At 36.3% G+C, this 25,564-nt stretch overlaps 1 protein-coding gene across 1 annotated transcript in view; it reads left to right on the top strand.

Annotated features, from left to right (window-relative positions):
- Positions 1–25,564, top strand: part of LOC131166406 (uncharacterized) — a 54,184-nt gene that overhangs the window by 15,107 nt on the left and 13,513 nt on the right. Inside the window, exons 3-5 of the mRNA XM_058124930.1 lie at positions 10,028–10,088; positions 10,183–10,478; positions 23,749–23,888. Of these exons, the coding sequence (XP_057980913.1) occupies positions 10,028–10,088; positions 10,183–10,478; positions 23,749–23,888 (497 nt within the window). The remainder of the gene's footprint in view (positions 1–10,027; positions 10,089–10,182; positions 10,479–23,748; positions 23,889–25,564) is intronic.

Raw genomic sequence — 25,564 nt, forward strand, 5'->3', positions numbered from 1 at the left:
AATATTTTGTTGCAAATATCATCTAATATCTATATAATAAGCCTAAACACAACAAAGTGTTAGTAATATAGAAAACAACTCAGTGAGTATACAAGAGAGTTAAATTGTTTGGTATAGTAAGATATTATAATTCATTCTTCCCTAGAAATTAAAAACTTCTCCAATTGGGTGCCCATATTAAACCTCATTCTAAAACTCCCATTTTAAGAAAAATAGAATGTTTTACAACTTGGTGACCTCTATTAGATGTAATGTCACTGATGTTTAAATTTAATGGATAGAACGACAGATGCTTTAGTGATTCATAAATTTCCCATTTATGGCCAATTTTGACATGTAGAACCGGCTTTAAGATTGTTGGAAATATTATAGAAGGAAGAATATTTACTAATAAAATTAATACTAAGTAAAAATACAAATACTTATTAGAAGCTGAGCCATGGAAGGACCATTGTCCTTAAAGCTGATTTGCACCTATGGAGAACATTTCTCGGTGCATATAGTCACTGCATGACCTCCAGGATTACTCAGCCGGCTTGGTTTTGAGTGCACTTACAAACACCAGAGCGATAGGAGATACAGTGTTATTTAATTACCCAACATAATATAAATCTTAAGAGAGAATAGAAGATAATGTTGTTTTGAAGAAGAAAAATGTATCTTTAAATAAATTTGGATCACAATTTATATAGATAAATTAAATATAACTTCTAGAATCATAAATACGAAATGTTAAGGTAGTAGTTAATACTTTAAAAACGTTAAAACTAATATATTAAATTTAACGTATACTTAATTAAAATAAAAACGGACGACTGTTCTATAACATTTATTAAACAGATAATTTTTTTTTTTTTTTAATTTGAGATATCCAACATAAATATCACAGAGCATATCCTCCTTTGCTGCGCTTGGATAAGGAATCTCTAGAATATGGCGCTGATTCTGATTCTGATTCTGATCAGACAGGGGATTATTGCTAACTTTGTGGGAGGGATTCGGGCATAAAAGGAGAAGAGAAAAGCTATGTCCGTCTTTCCCCTTGCAATTTTCTGGTGCATTCGGAAAGAGAGGAATAGGCAAGTGTTAAAAAATTCAACCTCAACAATCCAAAACAGCAAAGAACACTGGTTTACTAATGTCAATAGCTGGCATAATAGGACTGTTATTAATGATTATCTTTGATTTGAGTGATATCCTTTAGGGTATGTGATTTACTGTATCATGGGCTGGCATCCTCTTGATGCCTCTTCCATAAAGTTTCCTTTATTTATAAAAAAAAAAAACCAATGGCGCAATGACCCGCTTGGTTCAGTCAATGCCAACTCAAACTTGTTTATATCCGACAAGCAGAGAGGCAGAACAAGCATCCACATAAGCACAAAATTTACAAAGAGCAGCACCTTCAAACCTTTAATCTTTCATTAAGTCAGGAAACACACCCTACACCATGCAGGAAGTAGTCCCACTCACGAATTCAATGGTGTTTTAGGCATGCAATATGTCTATTTACACTGTTGATACCCCCAGTTGCAAAGAGCTTGAGGTTGAGAACCCCAACTGTCCAGACCAAGGTTTTGAAAACCGGACCAGTGGCCAACCTAGAAAGGCCACCGGGTCAGTCGGACCAATGGTCAAACCAATGATGTCAGTATGATGTCATAATGATATGCCTATATATAAATTCATAATTATAAATAACAAAAATAGAAGATATCTAAGAATTTTGTTGTATTTCAAGCAAGATCATTTTAAGTAGTAACCTTCATCTTCAAAATATCAATCAAATTAAAATTTAAACCTACAAACATATAATACAATACAAGAATGCACAAGAAAGTCTAGACTCTTCATCATTAAATTCAAAGTTTAGTACTTCAAATTTTAAATAAGCTTTACATATTGTAACATAAAATAGTCATACAAAGTTTACAACATTACAAGTTTACAACCCGACAGTAAAAGGCTTCAAGTTCCTTAGAATTAAAAATTTATATCTAATACTTTGCAGAATCAATTCCTAAAGTAAAAGTTGGTGTGAATCGAAGTAATGGTTCATCCACATCACTTGTTCCCTCATGAGGACCTTCCTTCTCCCTACCACCACCTTGATCTTGATTTTCTTCATCCAAATTCTCAATTCCAGCATTTTCAATGGTTCCAGAAGATGGAGTCCTTTGCTCAAACAAACCTTAAATAGTGAATGTGAAAGTTTGATTAGAAAACAACTACAAGATTGCCTGGAAATTAGATTATGTAAGAAATTGATTTTCTTTTCCTCGCCAAATTCATTCTCCCCCCATTGAAGTTCAGATCTTATTGGTTCCTCATTCATAGTTTTCCAATCTTCAAGAACTTCTTCATTTATAAAATCAAACTCTTCTTCTGTTATCTAGTCTTTCATGATATATATGGGCAAAAGATATAGGATCATAGAACTTCTTTATCCTCCAACCATTCCTACAAAATATTTGACAATATTCACCCTGAATTTAGTATTAAGAACTTAATAAAATTGAAAAAAATTTGACATTGAAGATATATTATTCAATTTACCTTTCTTGCAAGCGTAGGTTGTAAAGAACATAGACAAGGTCATTGAGCTTGGAATGTTCTAATCTATTTCTTCTCTTAGTATGAACTTGTTCAAAGGCAAACCAATTACGCTCGCATCCAGAAGAGGTGGTGGTCTGACTTAAAATCCGAATGTTCAATTTTTGCAAAAGTGTAGCACAAAATCCATGAAATTGCCACCATAAAGCTATCATTCAATGATAGAAATATAAGAATATAAATTCCACAAACCATTATTCAAAACTAAAGAGCCAAAATGAAAATATTTATGGATTTTTACTAGTAGATGTATGCTAACGAGAAGCAATGGCAACAGCTGTGCCGAAAGTATCCCTCTTCCACGTATAAAGAGGTTTCATTTGTACATTGAACTTGAAGGTGCATGTTATTACTGTAGAATTTTGCTATAACTTTGATAAGTTTAGCACAATAATGAAGCCTTGTCTCTCGAGGAACAGAATAGTAAAACCAAGTTGGATTAAGCAACCATCTAGCTACGTGAATTGGATGACGAAACTGAGATAGCCACCTCTCCTCAACAATTTTTACTGTCAACCATACGCAAAATTTACACAAGTGGCTCAAACCCAGTCACAATAATAGAACATGAATTCCAAAAATCATCAAACATAAGTGTTTGCTTTATCCTAATGGCTTTAGCTTCTTTGGACCATTTATCCTCCCTCCATTCTTGGCTTATAGCCATTTGTTGTAAACCAGTTTGATTTTGGAGTGTCCTTTGCATAGATAAGAAATAAGTTGCAAATTATGTGACTTCTGGCCGAAGCAACTCCCTTCCCATTGTAAATTTTCTCATTAGATTCAGAACAGCAGTATGGTTATAGATGTAAGTGGTGTTGGCCTTTCCTTCTATTGTACTCTTAATATGGTCCACTTTATAATTATCCTCAAGCATGAGATCTATACAGTGGGCTGCCCATGGAGACCAATATATGTGCCCATATTTTTCTGTCAATCTCTTTCCAGTTGACACATAATTAGCACCATTATCTGTGATCACTTGAACCTCATTTTTGGGACCTACTAATTTAACAATGTCACCAAAAAGTCTAGCTAGCAAATCCCCTGTTTTTGAATATGAAGTTGCATCAACTTATTTAAAAAAAACAGTTGCCTTCAAACAATATACAAGAAAGTTCACTGAAGTCCTTCCTCTTTCATCTGTCCAGCCATCTCCCATAATAATGCATTAATAAAGCCACATTGATATTTTTGTTTCACACTAGAACTTCCTGTTCCATAGGAGGCATCCTTTTTCTTTTTTTTGCATTTTCTACATCATTTAACAAATTCTACATCTGCTCTTGAACATTATTTCCCTCTTTGCGTGGCTAACTGTTGTTTAAATCTATTAATTCCCCCTCCTTTAAATATTTTTCCACAATACAAACACTTCAATTGGCTTTCAGTGACTTGTTCACAATGATTCCATGCTAGGTCGGTCTTCCCACGTTGAGGAACATCCTCAAGCTCAGGTGTAGATAGGGGTTCATTCATATTATTTTCAGATGTTACCATTTTATTTCAAGCCTCTGTCCTGGTCACCCAAAACAAATTAGACCGTAGTATTATTTCAATTGTAAATATTAATGAACAATACCAGATTGAACAATAGCCACGGTTCTTAAAAGCATGGATTGAACACAGCAGATTAAAGAAGCATATTGAAATATTGAACACAACAGATTGAACAGAACAAATTGATGAACACAGCAGATTAAAAATTAATGAACAATGGTCACGATTTTTAAAATCATGAATTGAACACAATAGATTAAAATTTAATGAACAATAGCCGTGGTTTTTAAAAGCTTGAATTGAACACAGCAAATTGAACACATGAATTGGAGTATGCATTTTTTCCCTTTCTGGTGGAGAAAATGCTTTCAAGAACCTGTTTTGCGTATGAGATTTTTGTAATATCTTTCCACTTAAGATCATGTCCCAATTGAGGGTTTCAAGGGTGGCCCAGGCTTCTACTAGGAATGGAAACCTTTCATACAAAATAATATGAATGGGATAAAGGGAGCTGTCCTCACAAATAATACTTGCTGATGTTACAAGATTAGAGTCTTTTCTGAAGGCATCATGCCAAATAGAGGGCTTTGAGCAATGAGTGATTTTCCAAGCAAGAGGTAGTCTAAACAACATAAAAAATCAGAGCACCTAGTTTTTAGTTAGTTATTGAGAATTAGAACTTGTTTATGAAAGTAATCCATTTTTTTTTTGGATACAAATAAACTATAATCAACTACCTTGAGGTCCATATATCCTCAACCCAAACATGTAGTGATAAAAATTTTCATTCCATTCCATTCCACAAACCAAACATGTAGTGAGAGTCTTATTTTAATAGTATTGAATATAGCTGGATTCTTCCAGAAAAACATCTGATCTGATAAAATGATCCTATTTTGAGCAGTTTGATTCTTCAACAATTGAATAAAGTCAAATGACTGTAGAACAGATGGAGAGAGAATCAGATGCAATGTATTATTTGTATACAACTTGAAAGGAGTCATAAACATCCACAAAATTTAAGTCAGTGCACAGCACACAATGGTCAACGAACATGTATGTTGATTATTGCGTATTTTTATCCAAAAAAATAAACAAGTCGGTGCTGAACTTGTTTTTGATAGAATGAAGACAATTCACTTGTTGAGCTGTTGAAGCATGGGGATTGGGGAGGCAAATCTGGTAGGAGAAACCAGAAACCGTGTGGCTGCAGCAGCGGCTGTGGTGTGCAGATGTGCTGTGCTGAAGTAGGGATGCGGAGGCATACAGCGGCGTGTGGTGGAGTGGGGACTTCCTGCTGGGGCTAAGGGAAGCTTGGGAGTTTGGGCTGCCGGCTGTTTGGCGGCGTGGAGACATCGGGCTGCAGCTAAGGGGAGCTGGGGTGCCGGCTGTGGGAGAAGGAGAAGTCGAGAAGGGGGAAGAATTGATGGGTGCAGAAGAAGCTGTTTAGGCCTTTAGCGTTTGTTTTATTTTTTTACTTTAAAAATTTTTAGAATTTTGGTTTACAAAATTACCCTTCAGGTAAATGTGTTTTACTGTTTTGACATAAATATTTTTTTAAAAAATAGTTTTGAAATTAAAATAAAATGAACCGGTTGACCCAACAATGAACTCAGGTCACACTAACTTGGACTGGTTCGCACCAGTTCTCTGTCGGCTTGCACCATTTCCGATTTTTCTCCCACACCTGGACTGGACATGTGCCTGGTTCCAGTCGAACCGGGTTGGACCGGCCAGTCCGGCATGGTTTTCAAAACCATGGTCTAGACTATGCTGGATGCCTCCAGCATGTGCCAATGAGGCACTAACCTACTTTAATTTTTGTTGCATGGCTGGAGTACTGCTGGGTGTTGGAAACCCATGAAATTTCCTCAAGGGGAGGGCAAGTCACCCATCACATAAAACTGCTAACTGCTCTGTTGATTAACATGTGAACAACCGTCTATGTGTTTGGTCAGAGCACATGGCTTGCGAATCAAATCTTTGTGTTGTGCATGGATTTCCTTTAATAATGTCACCTCCAACGCATGTGATAATGTGGTCAGATACCATGGCCCCAATCATTTCCATCTCCAACCAAACAAAGCACCCGTTGAGCCACTTGAACTACCATCAAATGGGTATACTTTGTGCTCCTTCCAAGCAGTATGGTTAATAGTTTGAAACCCGAGATAGCCTAAGACGAACCATCTCTTGATGCCCCCTTGGCATATGGTTGAATTGCCTACATGCTGTTGCCATGTCAACTGATCAAGTGGCTGACATATGGCCCAGTGCTTGGTCCCAAGCTCATTTTGGGGTTCTCACTTAGTGCTGGCACAGGGGCGGTATGAAGGGCATCCCTCCCCTCCCCTCTTCCAAAAAAAAAAGAAGAAAAAACAATGAGCTTTTTGTCCCATCCGCACTTGAGCACGAGGAAACATCAAGATGTTTGAGGATTCACACTACTTATTTTCAAGGATGCTGTCATCATGTATTTATGAAAATGCCACTGAGTCACACTAGCACCCAAGGTTTGTTTATGACTCCACATGGCTGATTGCATGTTTCATTTGTGATTCATCCATGATGCATCATTTATTTCCTGCACAAGTCACAGACAAAGGTATTCATGAGGCTGGCATATAAGTTGCATCCCCTGTCCTTTATGATCAATTGATCAACAAGGGATTGCACAGGAGTATTCACATGTCATCCATTGATTATGTCTTTCAGCCTGAACTTGGGCCCTCACTTACTCTTGCTGGATGGGCCTTGCAGAGGAATGCTCATGTTTTTATGGCATTGGATTCTCATCTACATGCATTGCTCAAGCCAACCCCAAGTGTTTCCCTTGGGCAGATTGCTCCTACACCACACTTTTGAAAAATCACACGCCTAGTTCATATTAGGCGCAAAAGCACTTGTTCTGTGAGTTATATGCACTCTTTAAAGGGCGGTGGCCTCTAGTCAAACCTGCTAGCCACCTCTGCGCCCTTACCTCTTAATGGAGAATGTCAATAGGACATGAATGGACAGGATAATGGAACTTGGAGTCAAATATTCAATGTTAAGGTATTAATGTAATTTTTTAATTTCTAATTTTGTGACATTTCCTAGTAGTATTTATGAGGCCATAAACTCATAGATTTTGGGTAGCTATTAGGAAAGTAATGTTTTAGTTTTTTTAAGGTTACCAAATTTTATTTGCTTGGTGCCCAAGCATACTTGGCCTGTAAACATATGATTGCAATGTAAACATATGATTGCAAGAGATTATTTGGAGTTGAATAATATAAATTAAGTTATTATGGTTGATTCCATTTGTGTAAGAGGGTTGGTCCTGCATCAATTGGTATTAGAGCCCAGCTGTCATTACCCATGTTGCTGTTGCTCCACGACTGTGTGCCAGTTGCTTTTTGTCATCATCCCCCTACTTCTACATCCCTATTACGCCCAGTTGACACATCCCATATCCACTCAAGCTCATGACTCATCTCTGTATTCATCTCACCTTCAAATATTAGGGAAAGACACTAAAGCTTCCACGTTGTCGTTATTTTTTCTGTTGACCTGCCCCACCAGCCATTAGGCTGCTGCTATCATCATGAAAAGCAAGACTCCTCATCATATACAATAAAATACTATATTTCCCTTGCTGGAATCTTCAATCTTCATCTGGGTCTTCTTTTATTGACCACTGTTCACAAAGAGCGTGAGAAGGGCAAAATTGCAATGAGTAAATCATCCATGGAGGACAAGTGTGTTGAGTTCAAGGTCGAAGACATGAGCGAGATTGCATGTGAGGAATTTGTTTGCTTACTTGCAATCCTATTTCTTGTTGAAGCATGCAAACTATTTTGTTGATCTATAAGCTAGTGTGATCCCATGCATCTTCATCCTTCGAATGTTTCGAATTTGAGACTGAATTTTCTCCTATCTGCAGAGAATGACGGAGAACATCATGAGGACATGTATCGGCAAGATTAAGGCGTTTGGTGTCGACGATTCAATTTTTGAGTAATGGCTGTAATTTTTGTTTTCTCTGTTTTCTGTTCTAGTAGTATTTTGATCAGCCCCAAAATTAGTAGATTTAAGTATGTAACTATGAAATTTTTTTAATTTTATTAGGTTTCCTTATATTATTTGCTTGATTCTAGGTCTATAATATATGATTGTAAGAGATTTTATTTGGAATCAAATAAAATGAATCAAGTTATTAGGATTTATCCCTTGTGCATGAGGATGTAGTCCTTATGATTGAGCAATAATATAGGGGGCCTTAGCTGGTGATCTGGGAACTTTCAATTTCCTTCATTAAATAATTAATTGGTGCCACTTGGACTTTCTCAGTTGAGCTAGCTCAAAGGTATTGGAGAAGTCACATATTTTTCCTTGTAGAGAAGATGGCCCAGAGTACAACAAGGTGGTTGTAGATATGTTGTAGACCTTGGCAACAAGTTAGGCATTGCTTTAGTCTTTTAGCTCATTTGAATTCCCTAATAGAGAGAAAGGATTGAAAGAATTATTGTTTGAAGAACATTAAAAAGAAAGGCCCTTGGAGACATTGAGCAACCCACCATTAAAATCTGAATGGCAATCTGATGAGTTAGAAGAAGAGCCCAAGAAAATAAGAGGGGCCCATTTTGAAATTTGAGCCTAAGGAATTCATGAAAGAGCATGATAAGGACGAAATTGCAATGAGTGATCTATGGAGGAGAAGCGTATTGAATTCAAGGTTGGAGACATGAGCAAGATTGCATGTGGAATTTGTAATTCCCAAGTACTTCAAGTATTTTTTCCTACTTTCTATACTATTTCTCGTTAAAGCATGTGAATTATTTTGTTGATCTACAAGCCAGCTTAATCCCATGCTTCTTCTTTCAAATGTTACGACTTTAATTTCAGAATTTTCTCCATTAAGCATAAAATGATAGAGAACATCAAGAGGACATGTATGAGCAAGCAAGATTAAGGCATTTGGAGTTGATTACTCGATTTTGAGATATCACTGTAATTTTAATTTTTTCTGTTTTGGATATATTTTTCTAGTAGTATTTGATGGATGTAGAAGCGTAGGGCCTTAGCTGGTGATCTGGGAACTTTCACTTTCTTTCATTTTTTCATTACTTGGTGACTCCTGGACTTTCTCAAATTGCTTTGTTTCATTGTTCTATTCTGAATTGTCATGTAGTCATCACCTTTGCTATCACATATTCGCGATGGCTATTAGGTGTAAAAAAAATATTTCATGTTCTCTAATTTTTACTTGCAATGGGGCTGTAAATATTTGGACTAGGCAGATAGCTATTAATTAATTTCCTACCATCTTGTCAAGATAATGCTATTTTTCAGCAATGTTTTGTTTATTCTTTCAGTAATTGATTTGCTCTTTCTCTGTTTCTAGCAAAGCTCTCTCTCTCCCTCTCTCTCTCTCCCCCCTCAGGCGTGACTGGATTTAGGTTTTTAAATAACAAATCTGCTTTTCTGCCTATATATTTATTAGTTTTTTGACAATAAGTTTGTATTACTTGAGGACTCTGCCGCCATGCATGGGGGTGGGGGGATCACCCAAGCACAAATCATAAGTATATACAGTGAGAGGTTACAGAATAAAATTTCTACAAGATCCGGAAAGCAACTGAAATTAGTACAAATAGACTAATTCAAACTAAAGTATAGAAAGGGCGTTTGCTTCCCTTTCACTTTTTCTGTTACTTCTGTCAAATATTTGAAGACTCTTGTATTTCTCTCTCCAAACAATTCAAAACAAAACTAAAGGAATGACGCCTCACATGTCCTTATTTATGCTTTATGTGCAATCATCTCATTTTCAAATGCTGTTAATTCTGATTAAATTAAAATTAGCATTTTATGTCTTCATGTGTCAGGAAGATTTTTCCCCATACTTACTAATGATTATGTTTGCATACAGCCTGTGCTGATGGAGTAGTCAGGGTTTTTAAGTTGGATGATGCTTCAAGTAAAAGCTTCAAGTATATATCTGTCACACACTTGATGACTTTTCTCTTTCCACCTATATTGATGGAATAGTTGTTTTTTAACTTGCATCATCTATGACTGCTGCAGATTTCTGAGAATTAATGTGCCCATGGGAGGTCACCCAACAGCAGTGGCATTTTCTGATGATGCATCTTCCATAGTGGTGGCTTCTCAAACTCTATCTGGTTCTTCTTTATACATGTATGGAGAAGAAAAAGCAATAAATGCTAGTGAAGCAAAGCAACAATCCAAGCTTCCTCTCCCAGAAATCAAATGGGAACTTCACAAAGTCCACGAGAAAAGAGCTGTTCTGACCTTAGTTGGAACTACTGCAAGTTATGGTACTGCTGATGGTAGTACAATTATTGCCTCATGTTCAGAAGGTATTGCTGATCTCATTCTATGTGTGTGCCTGATAATTATGTTTTGGTATAAATTTATGTTATAGAGCCTATTCAACTTTTAGTTGTTGGTGTGACTCGATTGAGAAAATTTCCAATGAATATGGAAAAAAGGAGAAGCAATAGCTCTTTGAAATCAGACAACAGTGAGGATCGATAATGTCAACTAAATATAGAAAGGATTTCTCTTTGAAATGCCTAGGGCAGCATCATGTTGGCTAAAATTTCTCTAAAATGTCTATTTCATGTGGTCTTATTGCTCCCACACCTACTAGCTAAATATATAACAGCACACATCCGTAGACACTTAAAATTGTCATCCCACTGGCATTCAGACAATGTGTTCGAGGTTATAGTGTATCTATGTTTTTTCCCAATTAGTAATGTGAATTTTACTATTTGTATTAAAGGGCAATGCGGGGCACCACCCCAAAAAAAAAATGCAGGGTGAGAACAAAAAAGTGAAAACCAGATATCGAAACATTCAAACCAGAAAGAAAGGCCTGGTTTTAAATTACCTGAAGTCCAAGAAAAAACGGTGTGTGCATATCATGTTAGGCAATTCTTTCCCCTCAAAAGCTCTAATGTTCCTCTCTGTCAAGATGTTTCAGTCTATACAAATTGCCTAAACCAATTCCTGATTACAGCCCCTTCTTACCGAACTGTGTAATAATGTCATGGTACCATCAAATACTCTGTTTTCAGTAAAACATTAGTAAAACAGACAGATTTCACTGGTAGATTGTGTGACGAGCTACAGTTTCCTTAAGGATTGCTTTTTGGCTACAATGCTGCATAGTAATCCATCCGTCAGAGGATCATATAACTTGAGAAGACGAGTAAGTAATCTTTTGTTAACTAGTTCTAGTCCAGCAACCCATCTTATAGAATCGTCCAGATTAAGATTGATTCTTGTTCTGTATAAGGCCCTAAGAAATGGCACTGCTTCTTCTTTCACTCCTGGACTGCCCTGAGGGACAAGTTCCAACCATTACCAGACCATCCTCTCCAATTGATAGTACATTGGCCATTAATTCGTACTTGTTCCTGGTGACTATTTATTACACTCGATGGGTGTCTTTCAATGTTGCACCCCTACCGAACATCTAAAAAAATCTAATCCTGTTCACACCAAACGTCAAACCAAAATCTGATGCTGTTCCCAGTTCCCACCACAAAGCCAATCAATTCAGAGAACTGCCCTTTCCCACTCTGACAGCCTACACCATGGCCATCCCAACCTCATCTGAGAACTAGACCCCATCTGCCTGCCCAAATTTCACAACAATTCCTGACTTCCATCATCTCTCCTCTCCTGAAACAAATCTCCAAAATCATTTTCCATTAGAGCTTGATTGAAAAGCCCCAGATCCCAAGTTCTATTTGGGGCTTCCAGTTAATCAAATGGAATCTCCTCACTTTACTGAGCCAAGGACAAATCTCTTTGCAATTTCTCAAATCTTCTAGATATATAGGCTGGAATTGACAGGTAGTTTTAAGCTTACTAGTAGTTTCACCCAGAATTATTTCCAATGAAAATGCAGAAACAAAATAGCTGTGTTGCTATTCCAAGTTACTATTAGAACAGATTAAAATTGTATAGCTGGCCCAGTGCATACAAGAATCTTCATTCAATGTTAAGGAATTTATTTTGTATTGTTCAATGGCATCTTAACCTCACCAGACAAGAATTGTTGAAAGTTGAAACATGTATAACAATTTTATTTTATTTCATTTTTTTTTTTTTTTTTGGGTGGTCACCTACTGAAGCTGAAGTATTATAACATCTCACTGCCTATTGACATCACTGACCTAAGCTGCATTGAAAATAACATGTTTGGTATTATTCATATAAATGAAAACATGTTTGCTACGATACTCTCCTACATTAGGCATAGACTTTCTATGAACATTAAGTCAACAAATTCTTATATCGTAACTACTCACTGCTTGCTACACATTCTTTTTCACCAGTTAATTCCATTCAGAACCATATTGTATATATAGATGCCAGTGAAGATAAAACTCAATATACCACATTGGTAATTTGACTTGTTATGCAATAACAATCATATAAAAATGATTAATATTATTAAAAGTCCATGTAAATATGCTATTATACTGTATTTAAAAAAAAAAAAAACAGTACGGTTCAATGCAAGCAGCAAAAGCAATCACAATACTAAATGATTTATGTGATTTTGCACTAATCCCTATTTCCACAGAAGGTATAAATAAGAAGGCAATCTACTGAGCAACTTTTGGAAGCTTATACAAAGGCATAGGTGATGATGGGGGCTGAGGGGGATCAATTGTAGTTGTAGGGGAAGCAGATTCTGGTGTCCAACCAGTTTGTACCTCTGTCCATGGGAGAAAATGCAGAGGATCTGTCTTTTTGAGTCTTACGATTTTGATGAAGAGGGATTGTTATCACAAAAGCTGTGATTTAAGGAAGATATGGACTTTTGTAGGAATGAGATTATGCAAACAAAGGTCAATCGAAGGCTGGAAGGACTACACTGTGATGCCTCTTTATTTGCTTAGCTTGATTTTATTTCTACTGAGGAAACTCAGATCTCAGATGAGGGTTGAGTTTTGGAGGGGCCTAGCCAGATATGACTAGGATTTAATTGCTTCCCCTTTTGTTTCCCTAGTTTGAATCCGTTCTAGAGAATCTGAAATGCAGTCCTTGTAAAGGGCTATCTGATGCTGTATTGAGTTATGCTGCCTTGAACATATTTTTTCCACTTTGTTGTGTTCTCATCTGTGGACCTTCTAGGGGATTGGGGGTACAATCAGGATATTCAAGTCCTTCCTGATGTGTTTGAGGTCTTAGTCTTGTGAATCCTAGTGGAAATTTGTTAGAATTGGTAAAGGGGGTGTTTGGAGAGATGAAACGTTTCGGAGTTGGGTAGAAAGTTAAGTAGACTTGCCTCTTCCCTAAGTATGATAAGATAGCAGTTTGGGTAATATTAGTGGTTTTAGATGAGGCTTCTATCTTGGAATGTTTGGGGCTAAGGGAAAGTAGAAAGCTTAAAGTGGTGAAAGAGCGAGTGTGTAGAGTTTCTACTGAAATTTTGGAATCTAAACTAAGGGAGGGAGGTGGATGCTATTTTGGTGGAGGATTTGGGAGTCCCAAATTAGAGATTGGTGCTTTGCTCTTTTGTTGCAGCATCCCCACTGGGTGGGGGGGGGGGGGGGGGGTGAGGGGGTGGTTTGCAGATAATAGCATGGGATATTAGAATAACTTCATTTAATGAGTGGTTGGTTGGTTCCTTTTCATTGTTAGTTTTCTTTGAAATGAGGGGTTCCAGCGATTGGTGGTTTATGCCTATGTATGGGCCTACTTTGTGCCTCCTTGTGAGCCTATTTTCTTTTTTTTTTTTAAGGAGTTGGCGTGTCTTTTTGGCCTCTATGGCTCATATTGAGTTGGTTGAGAGGGGGGATTTTGACGTCATTAAGCCCTAAAGTGATATTTTATGAGGGTCGAGGGTGCCTACCAGTACAAGGATGTTTGATTTCTCTATTTGGTACTTAGGAACCAAGGTTTCTAGAATCGGGATCCTACATAGAATCGTCGGAGGGTCGGTAGGGTCGGATCATAGGATCAAGTTGTGGATCGTAAGATTCTACGTACAATGTAAATAACAACAACAACAAAACCAAACCTTAGTCCCACTGGGTGGGGTCGGCTATATGAATCCTTTTTCGCTAATTTATGCGATCGTGGACCATTTCTTTTGATAGATTCAGGGATATTAAATCCTTACTCACTATTTCTTCCCAAGTTATTTTAGGTCCACCGCTACCTCTTCTACTGCCCCCACAGTAACTAACCCACTTTTCCTCACAGGTGCACTATGTGGCTTACGTTGCAAGTGTCCATACCATCTAAGTCACCCCTCCCTTATCTTATCTTCTATAGGAGCTACACCTAACTTACCGCGAATATGTTCATTCCTTAATTTATATTCCAATGTTATATCACTCATCCATCTAAGCATTCTCATCACGCCAACTTTTACTTTTTGGATATTATGTTTCTTCGCCGCCCAACATTTCGATCCATATAGCATAGCTGGTCTTATAGTTGTCCTATAAAACTTCCCTTTCAATTTTAAGGGTATTCTACGATCACAAAGCACACTTAAAGCACTTCTCCATTTTTCCCTACCTGCTTTAACTCTATGCATTACATCATCTTCAATTTCTCCTTCAGCTTGCATAATAGATCCAAGGCATCGAAATCGACAAGTGCTATTTATTTTTCCATCAAGTTTAACTTTGTCTCCAATATTCCTCTTATCATTACTAAAATTACATTTCATATATTCTGTCTTATTTCTACTTATCGTAAAGCCTCTAGATTCCAAAGTTTCTCTCCATAATTCTAATTCAGCCTCTACTCCGTCCCTAGTTTCGTCAATTAATACAACATCATCTGCAAACAACAAACACCATGGAATCTCTTTTGGAATACTCTTAGTCAATTGATTCATCACTAAAGTAAAAAGATAAGAACTCAAAGCAGATCCTTGATGTACACCTATGGTGATTGGAAATTCTCTAGTTTCTCTATCTATAGGTCTTACACTAGTCATTACTCTATCATACATATCCTTAATGACATCGATATACCTACTACATACACCTTTTTTTTTTTTTTTTCTAAAACCCACCTAGAACTTCCCTAGGTGTCCTATCATATGCTTTCTCAAGGTCAATAAATATTATATGCAAGTCCCTCTTCTTTTTCCTAAACTTTTCCATTAATCTTCTTAAAAGATAAATAGCTTTTGTGGTAGATCTCTCAGGCATAAAACCAAATTGATTTTCTGAGTGCTTTGTTTCTAACATTAATCTTTGTTTAACTATCCTTTCTCATAGTTTCATCGTATGACTCATAAGTTTAATTCCACGATAGTTATTACAATTTTGAATATCTCCTTTATTTTTGTATATAGGTATTAACGTGCTTTTCCTCCATTCATCTGGAATTTTCTTAGTTTTTATAATTGTATTAAATAAATTTGTTAACCATATAATTCCGTTATCACCTAAGCATTTCCAAACTTCAATTGGGATGTTATATGGTCCCATAGCTTTCCCATTTTTCATCTTTTTTTAGTGCAAACTTAACTTCGTTAACTCTAATTTTGTGAATAAATCTCATATTTTTAGTCTTTTCCTAGTTTGAAAATTCTAAGTTTAAGCCATCTATTTGGTTTTCATTAAACAACCTACCAAAGTAACTCCGCCATCTTTCTTTAATGTCTTCGTCCTTAACTAAAACAATATCATCCTCACTTTTTATATATTTTACATTTCCTAAGTCCTTACTCTTCCTTTCTTTAGCTTTAGCAAGTTTAAATATATCTCTTTCCCCTTCTTTTGTACCTAATCTATCATATAAACAATTAAATGATCTATATTTAGCTTCACTAACAGCCTTTTTTGCATCTTTTCTTGTCTCCTTATACTTTTCAAAGTTATCCCTGTTTCTTCATTTTTGCCATGTTTTATACCAAATTCTTTTTGTCTTTATTGTATTTTTCTACATCTTTATTCACCACCAATTTTCTTTGCTATTCGAGAATGTTCCCATTGATTCACCTAAAATCTCTTTTGCTATCTTTTTAATAAAGTTAGCTAATCTACTCCAAAGAGTATTTGTATCTATCCCATCCTCTATAGTCCAATCTCCATCTTTGATCATTTTATCTTTAAATTTTATTATATTTTCTCCTTTTAGGTTCCACCATCTAGTTCCCTTACACTGGTTTATTTTATCATTTTTCATTCATTTTTTAATACATATATTAAACACTAAAACTCTATGTTGTGTGGTTAGGCTTTCACCTGGAATACCTTTACAATCCTTGCATGATAAACGATCTACCCTCCTAGTTAAATAAAATCTATTTGCCTTCTATTTTGTCCACTTTTAAAGGTTATTAAGTGTTCTTTTCTCTTCTTAAAGCAAAAATTCATCATACTAAAATCATATGACATAGTGAAGTCTAAGATCATCTCCCTAGGCTCATTTTTGTCTCCATATCCATATCCTCTATGTATCCTCTCATAATTTTTATTATCCTTTCCAACGTGTCCATTCAGATCTCCTCCTATAAATATTTTCTTAGTCCTTGGTGTGCCTTGTATAATACTATCCATATCTTCTCAAAATTGTCTCTTAAGATTTTCTACTAAGCTGACTTGAGAAGCATAAGCACTAACGATATTTATTTTCTCTTGTCCTAATACCATCTTGATTTTTATAATCCTATCCCCTACTCTAGTTACATCCACAACATTATCTTTTAAGTTTTTGTCTATAATAATGCCTATTCCATTCTTATGTTTTTCTTTTCCAGTGTACCAAAGTTTAAATCTTGATTTATCAATTTCTCTAGCTTTCTCCCTCACTCACTTATTTTCTTGAAGGCAAATTATATTAATTCTTCTTCTGATCATTGTATCCACAATTTCCATGTTTTTACCCGTAAGTGTTCCTATTTTCCAAGTTGCTAATCTAATCCTAGTTTCCTAAACTAACACCTTTACCTGCCCACGTCTAGAATAATGCAGGAACCCTCGCATATTTGACACCGTACCCAGGCGCCGACATGGTGAGTCACTTTAGGGCAACGACCTAGCCCACCCTCGCCCACTTTTCGTTACACCAGCGGTGGTTCAAGTGCAGCGCGTCACTCGTAGGGGACGCCCCAGCAAATATTCGGTAAGGATTTACATCATAGTGATCTAACAAATTTTACCCTAGCTATCAGCTACCTAACGCAACCCTCCTCCTTTACCCAGGCTTGGGACCAGCTGTGTGTGAAAAAATTAGGACATTAAGTTCACCACTGGTGGAGTTCTACGTACAATGTAAAGTAAAACAAAACATATTCGGCAAATTATGACAATTCTCAATAAAATAATCCTAAAAACTTGGTGGTAAGTTTAAGAAATTAAAACAAATTTTAAGAATGTAGCTAGCTTGCTAGCTAGCACCTAGCAAGTTTTTCCTTCAACAATTTTGACCGTAAGAAGGAAATATGAATAGCCTGAACTGCAAAGTGCTGTGCAAAGGGTAGCCTGTTGCTAGCTTATTTATTTTATAATTATAATTAAAAAGAAAAGCAAAAAGAATGAAGAGAAGAAGGAAGAAGAAATTTTTAATCTTAATTCAATGAACTGATGTTAATTTCTCAGTTTCTACTATTTTTTCATCAGATTGTAAGAAGAAGAGGAGAAGCAAGAAAAAAAGGTAGTGGAAGAACGTTTTGTTAGTCGCAAAGAAAAGAAGAGGAAAAAAAAGCTATATGCTCTCTGCTTCAGTTAAAAAGATGTCTCTGGCTTGTTGATAATAAGAGAAAAAGAAGAGGAAGAAAGTAAAAAAAAAACTGAGAGAGCTTTCCATTGTGAAGGAAGAGGGCTTTCAAGAGATGCTCAACTGCTCTCTCGACTTAGATTGAACAAATCCTGGAACATGCTCGTTATTTTGCCCTAATTTTAATGCATTTGAGCCAACTAGACCAAGTTTTGTGTCTGCTGCAAAAGTAAAGTGTTTGGGCCAATAAAAATATATATTTGGCCTTTTTCTTTCAATTCCTAAACAGGAAAAATCTATATTTGATTGCAAAAGTAGGATCAGTTGGATCGCAAGTAGGATCGTGATCTTAAGATCCTAACGATCTAGATAAGATCTAGGATCCTACTTTATTAAGATTCTACCTAAAATCTGGATCGATTAGGCAAGTAAGGATCATAAGATCATAGAATCGCATGATCCAGATCGGGATTTTGATAACGTTGCCTTGGTTAATGGTCATTTTACTTGGGTGTCTTTGATGGGAGATAGGCTAGCATATTCTTGTATTGCTAGGTTTTTGTTCCCTAATGATTGAAGATTTATTTCCGAATGTAGTTCGGTAGGTTTTAGTTAGGCTAATTTAGATCATTGCTCAGTTCTGCTGGATGCTAATATCGTTCAGTGGGGCCTTTCCCATTTTAGATTTGAAAATTTTAGATTTGACCTTTGGGGCGTGTATTAAGACTTGGTGAAGAGAACTGAGTGTGAAATAAAGAGAATTGGAAATATAAACTAACAGAAGAATGATGTTATTGATGAGATTGAGTGTTTGGATAGAATATAGGAGTATGATTTGGTTGAAGGAGAAGATAGAGCTTGAAGGTTTCAATTTAATAAGGATTTGGAAACAATCCTTTTCTGAGAAGAAATTAGTTGGTGGCAGAAGTTGAGGACTAAGTGGATGAAAGTGGGGGACCGTAATTCAATATTTCTTTCGTAGGGTAGCTAATGGGAGGAGGAAAAGCTTTGTTAAAGAGTTGTATAGCTATATCTGAAGCCAGGAAGTGGTGAAATATCATAAGCTGGGAAGGCAATTCTGAATTTTTATAGGAAGCGAAAGAGTTGTTAGTGCCGGTTCCTGGTGGAGGGTTTTGATTGAAGTCCCATTGATGGGCAGCTAGATGCATGGTTAGAGTGCCCTTTTGATATGGAGAGGAGGCAATGTTTGAGATGGAGAGTTATAAGGCCCCATGCCCTGATGGTTTTACAATTACATTGTTTCAGGATAGATGGGAGGTGATTCAGGAGGATATTCAATTAGAACTGGAGTGGTGGGGAAGAGTGTGAACTCTGCTTTTTTATTGCTCTTGTTTCTAAAGATGAGTGTTCTGGGAGGATAAGGGATTTTAGACCTACTAGTCTGGTCACTAGCCTTCACAAAGTTTTGCCTAAGATTTTGTCTGAGAAGCTTTGAGAGCTGTTAAGAATCACACTTTCTTTGGAACGGGCTTCTTTTATTAAGGATAAACAGATTTTAGAGACTTTGGTTGCTATTGAGGTGGTTGAGGGATGTTAGGAGGAGGGGAGAGGGGATTTTTCCTCAAATAACATGATGAGTTGGGATTTCTTGGATATTGTTTTGGCTATGATGGGTTTTGTGTATTGAGTTTAGGGAAAATATTTTTTTCTTATATTTTGACTAGTGCCAATTTTTCCTTTCCACGCCGTAAAACTTGGAAGGCCAAAAATTAAGGTTTTTATTTGGTTGGTTGTGTTTAATAGAGTTGTCAGCAATAATATGTTGCAGAGTAGGAGACCTTCAAAGGTACTTTCTCCATATGTGCGCTTTTTATGCTTTAACAGTTCTGAAGCAGCTTTTCATTTGTTTTTGCACTGTGCTTTACCTCGGAAATGTGGAATAAGCCTTTTGGTTTATAGAGAAAAAGTTGGGTTTGACCAAACTCGGCGAAGAATTTGTTGGGTATCTTTTTTTCTATCTTTGGTAGGAAGAAGAAGCTGTATATTTCTTTGTCATGGGATAAGAGTCATTACTTAGCTTTACTTTGGCATGTTGGTTCGGGGTGATTTAAAGGAGTGAGCGATTTATAGGAGTGAGCTTCTCTGGCATACAATGGGATTGATTATCTTTGTTGGTCTGATTGATGCTTTTTTCTTTTGTTTTTCAACCCTTTTTTTTCTGTTTAGGAGGATTTTTTATTCTCTTTTTTGCACATTCTTTCTTCTTTAATGAATCATCTTCTTTTTCTATTAAAAAAAGCATCAAGAGAAAAGAAGCAAGTGCTTCAGAACACAAAGCAAAGAAAAAAGGTAGAAGGAAAGGCAACCAAAAAACAGAAATATCCTAACTAAAAATCCTTCCAAAACCAAACCCTACCCCCATCTTCCACTTTATATTTGATACAAGGAAAAAGGAAGAATATACCTGTGAAGTGAATTTCCATGGGCTTTCATGAGTCACTCTAGCTGTAATATTGGCTTTCCACCCATTCTCCTGCAGATCAAATTTGAGTTTGATAACCGTATGCCATAAAGATTCTGTTTCCAAAGGGAAATGCCATAACCATTTACCCATCAAAGCAGTGTTCTTAGACAGCAACTTACCAAGACCCAAACCCTCCTCTTCCTTGGACCTACGAACTACCTTCCAACTCACAAAGTGAGCCCTCCTCTCAGCAACCCCTGACCAAAAGAAATATCGCATAATCCTCTCTAGGTGATTAGCAGCCCGCATCTGAATCTTAAATAAGGATAAAATATATTGGGGAATCGAAAAGAGACATGCACAGATTGAAGTAATGCAACTTCCCATCGAGTAAAACGTACTTTTGACCCATCTAGACATTTGAAGACCTTAGCAATCACTGGACCCCAAGATCCCATCAGACCAAGGATTCCCACTTAAAGGAACTCCTAAATAAGTCAAGAAGCCAGTGTCAAATCCCAGAACCTACAAGAGTAGATAGCCTAGATGTCACCTTTGAACTTAGATTAATAGAAAATAGGCTACACTTAGTTAAATTAATCTTCAGACGGGAAACTGACAAAAAAAGACTTGTAAAATGGTGAGAACGTCACAAAAGAGACTTCCTATGACCTAACAAGAACAGAATGGTACCCTCATCAAAGCAGATAGGAGGCAACCCACACCATCCCTACCAACAAGAAGACAATGGTTGTATAAATCATCCTACTCAACACATCACCTACCAAAATAAAGAGAGAGGGAGACAAGGGATCCTCGCCTCACACCCCTAGATGCAGTAAACCAAGTATTAGGTTGCTCATTAATGATCACAAATAAAAAAAAAGGCAGAAGAAAGAAAACCTTTAATCAACAATGCTGCTTGCTTCTCCTAACATCCTCCGTCATCTCATTAGTCACAAGTATAGCATCCAAAATAAATCTACCTGTACACGAGTCGCTTCGGCACTAGAAGTGGTGATTGGTGATTCCTATCACCTCCTTCATCCTATTAGCTAGGACCTGCAAAATTATTTATAGACACTTGTAATCAAATTAATAGGGCAAATCACCAAATCTAACCTAGTGGTCATTTGCAACTAAAATGATAAAAGCTGATTTCAAACTTTTGGGAATAGCCCCATCCGCATTAAAAAAAAAAAAAAATGCTAGAAATCACTCTTAGCCACATCCCAATGACCCTGAAAAAATCCAAAGTTAAAACCATATCACCGTGAAAATTTATCCCTGTCCATACTAAATACTGCCTGCTTAACCTCATCCTCCTCTCAAAAGATCTCTCCAACCAACCAGACATCTCTGTAGAAGTGGGACATCAGTCCAACCACTCATCATAGTATGTCAAATATTGCCCTCCTTGAAAAGATTTCTTACAAACCTAGTAATCTCCTCAATCATTACTGTATAACTGTGTGAACAACAAAATTCCTATCAGCTTCAATTCTTTAATCGCACTCTTGTGTCTGCAATTGGCTATTCTATGGGGGGGAAATCTTGTATGACAATCCCTTTCGCCCATTTAAGCCAAACTTTTTGTATCCAACTCATGTCCTCCCACGTCAACAAAGCCTTGAAATCATTAAGAAAAGCTCTCCTAGGAGCAAACTCCTCTTAAATATTACCCAACTCTACCACATGATAAATATCCTCAATCTCTCTTAAAATATTATACTTTCTAATCTGCATATAACCGAAGACTTCCCTTTCCCCTTTCCCAGCCTACCTTTAAAGTTTTCAACCTCTTCATAATGGCTTCACTCACATATAACTTATGCGCTGGAAGTAACCACTAGCCCTTTCTTTTTACATCCCCTAAATCCTAAATTTAGAATTCATGAACTGCTCTAAAATTAGAATAATTATTTAGACAGAACAATTATGTTGTCTGTATTGAAGACTAAATGCCCTTGCAAGAATCATTGAATTCACCCAGGCCTTAGATTCTGAGATGACGCATGGAGAGTTCATTCGAAAATATAGAAGAACCACTATGAAAATGAAAGCTTAAACAAAAATGCATTAATTTTACCAAACCTGTCAAATATAATTAGAAAAGAAGCAAGCTTATATACAAAAACCAAGAGAGTTCGCGAATTTCCTTTTATTTTTTTGGGGAGGGGGGACTGCCTTAGGAGAATAAACTCTTAAGATTCCCAAAGATTCTCCAGACCTTTGAAACTCCATACATCCATAGATACTCAAATCGTTTGAATTTCATTAAATCTGGTCCAACTTTTGGAAGTTGATGCCTTGGATATCTCATGTGAAAGTGAGAACATAATCTTTGGAGGCATGAACTTGTTTATTCGAGGGAATTTATTTTGAATTATATTTGGCATGTCATGCACTTGTATTGTCAACACATATAAGTAGAATAAATTGTGAAATACCAGATTTTGAAACTGAACAGAACATGTCAAGTCTCAGATAATGCTCTTAGGTGAGAAATTGTATTGTGGTGATTTTGCACTTATGCAGTGACTGATAGGTGACATTTGCTTGTATGAGAATAACCTCGGTGTGTATTAGTTTGGAATCCTTTTTTCTGTCTATCATATTTGACGATTGACATAAATGATCCATAATGCATTTACTGGCCTTTGCAGAACATAACCATCTTACACAACTTCTTACTCTTACATCTTCATCTTCTTGCTTACTGGAGACTTCTCGCCTTTTTAGCTTCTCACTTATAATTTCTCCCCCAATATTTTATCTTTGATATACTATTTCAATTTTCAAAATGCTTATTTGATTAGAGATTGCTTCTTGATTCTAGACAATCCAATACTAAAAGGCAAGGCTAGTCTTTTGACCATTCCCAGGTGTTCATCTTTCCATTTCATTGTTTTACTTCTATGGGTAAATGTCTCAAGATTGAACGTGCAATTCTTTATTTTCAGCTTTTCAGAAGCATCTTTACATTGCTCTGACTAATGACTTCTTAGCAAATCTCCCCCTCAAAAACATAAAAATCTCCGAAGTGTAAAAATATTTTTGATTATTTCTTTTATCTACTCATTGCTATTGAGAATATTGTGCAAAAAATTATGTGAAGGCCACAAGCTATGCTCTTTTTTTTTTCTTTTTTTTTTTTAACATATGGTGCTTCTAATGCTAACTTATTATTGCATTTTTCCTCCATACTTGGTCCCTTTGTCCATAGCCAATTGAAAAAATAATAGTTTAATGCCAATCCACATAGTTATGGTCATGCTAGAGTAGACAGCAGTCCATTGAGTGCGCTTGATGTTATAAATGATTTGGTTAATACACTTCTCTAAAATTTACCACCCTTTCATAATTTTCCATTTTTCCTTGTTTCCCGTAAATTTCATTTTTGACTGAATTGCTGAATAATCTGTTATGTTTTAAAAGATTACCAAAACATTTGCTCTCCTGCCCCTTGCTTCTGATAATCTGTTAAATTTCAGGGACTGATATCATACTTTTGCATGGAAAAACTGGGAAGATACTGGGGAATGTTGACACGAATCAGCTCAAAAACACAATGGCTGCTATCTCTCCAAATGGGCGCTTTATTGCTGCTGCAGCTTTTACTGCAGATGTGAAGGTGGATAATCTTTTAACGTTCATGTTCATTAATAGATGACCACATATGATAGAAGGATTGTTTAGAAAATTTTTGTGGTTTATATGCTTTTGTAATATGTTTGTTGGCAAAACTATATGCAAGGGTTAATGCTTATCATTGTACATGTATTATACTTGATTAATGCTGTTGTGCATGATGATTATAGATATATAAAAACAGCAAACAAATAAGCCTCGAGTCCTGCTTGCTGGGGTCAGAAACATGAATCCTTTTTCACCATTCTGCATGATCCACGGCAATATCCTCTTAATAAATGGAGGGCTACCAAATTGTTACTATCTCACTCTTAAGTTATTTTATGTCTACCACTGACTTTAGCTATCTCACTCCCTCTCACTAGTGTGGTATTTGGCGTGCGCTACACATGCCAAAACCGTCTTAACCACCCACCCTTCCCTTATCTTGTTTCTATAGGTGCTATGGCTCAGATGTGTTTATTTCTTAATTTATCTTTTAAATCTACACCACTTATCCACCTTGGCATTCCCATTTAGGTAACTTATATTTGTTTACTTACTTTTTGGATATGTTGTTTCTTAGTTGTGAAGGGGAGCTTAGGCGCAATGGTAAGATTGTCGTCGTGTGACCTGGATGGAGGTCACGGGTTCAAGGCGTGGAAACAGCCTCTTGCAAAAATGCAAGGTAAGGCTGCGTACTATAGACCCATTGTGGTCAGCCCCTTCCCCTGACCTTGCATACGCGGGTGGTTTGTGCACCGGGCTGCCCTTTTGTTTCTTAGTTGTCCATCATTCTTATCAATATAGCATAATTTGTCTAATAGCGTCCTATAGAACTTTCCTTTTAATTTTAAGGGTATTCTACTTCCAATCTTCCACACAACATGCTTGAAGCAATTCTCTATTTTCTCTTGCTTTAACTCTATGTATTAAATCTTTTTCAATTTCTCATTTAGCTTGCATAATGGGTCTTAGGTATAAATCTATTAGTGCTATTAATTTATTGACCATTAAGTTTAGTCTTCTCTCCAATATTCCTCCTAGCATGAATAAAATTGTATTTATATTTTGCCTTATTTCTACTAAAACCTCTAGATTCCAAACTTCTCCCAGAAATTCCAACTTATATCTGCTTAACCTCTAGTTTTATTAGTCAAAACAATATCATGTGCAAAAAACATACGCCAAGGAACTTCATTTTGGATATTCTTAGTATGTTTCTAATGCTAGAAGATAAGGACTCAAAGCCGACCCTTGATGTACAGCTGTTGTGATTGGAAATCCTTTACTCTCCATCCATAGTCTTAACTCTAGTCATAACTCAATCACACATATCCTGAGGTTTTGTTTGGTTCATGGAATGCCTATTCCTAGAAATATATTAGTTATAACAAGTTAATTACAATTAGTTATATAAAAATGATGTTGATACCATAATTCAAATAACAAAGTGGAACTTCTTATGAATCCATAACAAGGAATATACAAGGAATGAGTTTTCTCAAATTTCACCATGGAAATGCATATTCCTTTCTTATAACATGTTGGATGGAAGAATAAAGAATATACAAGGAATAGTCATTCCCTCTATTCCCAAATTTGTTATTGTATTCGATCTTATTCCACCATATAATGATTCCGCAAACCAATTGTAACCTTAGGTTCTGTTTGGTATCG

This window comes from Malania oleifera, chromosome 10, assembly GCF_029873635.1.
Source record: "Malania oleifera isolate guangnan ecotype guangnan chromosome 10, ASM2987363v1, whole genome shotgun sequence".
Taxonomy (NCBI): Eukaryota; Viridiplantae; Streptophyta; class Magnoliopsida; order Santalales; family Ximeniaceae; genus Malania; species Malania oleifera.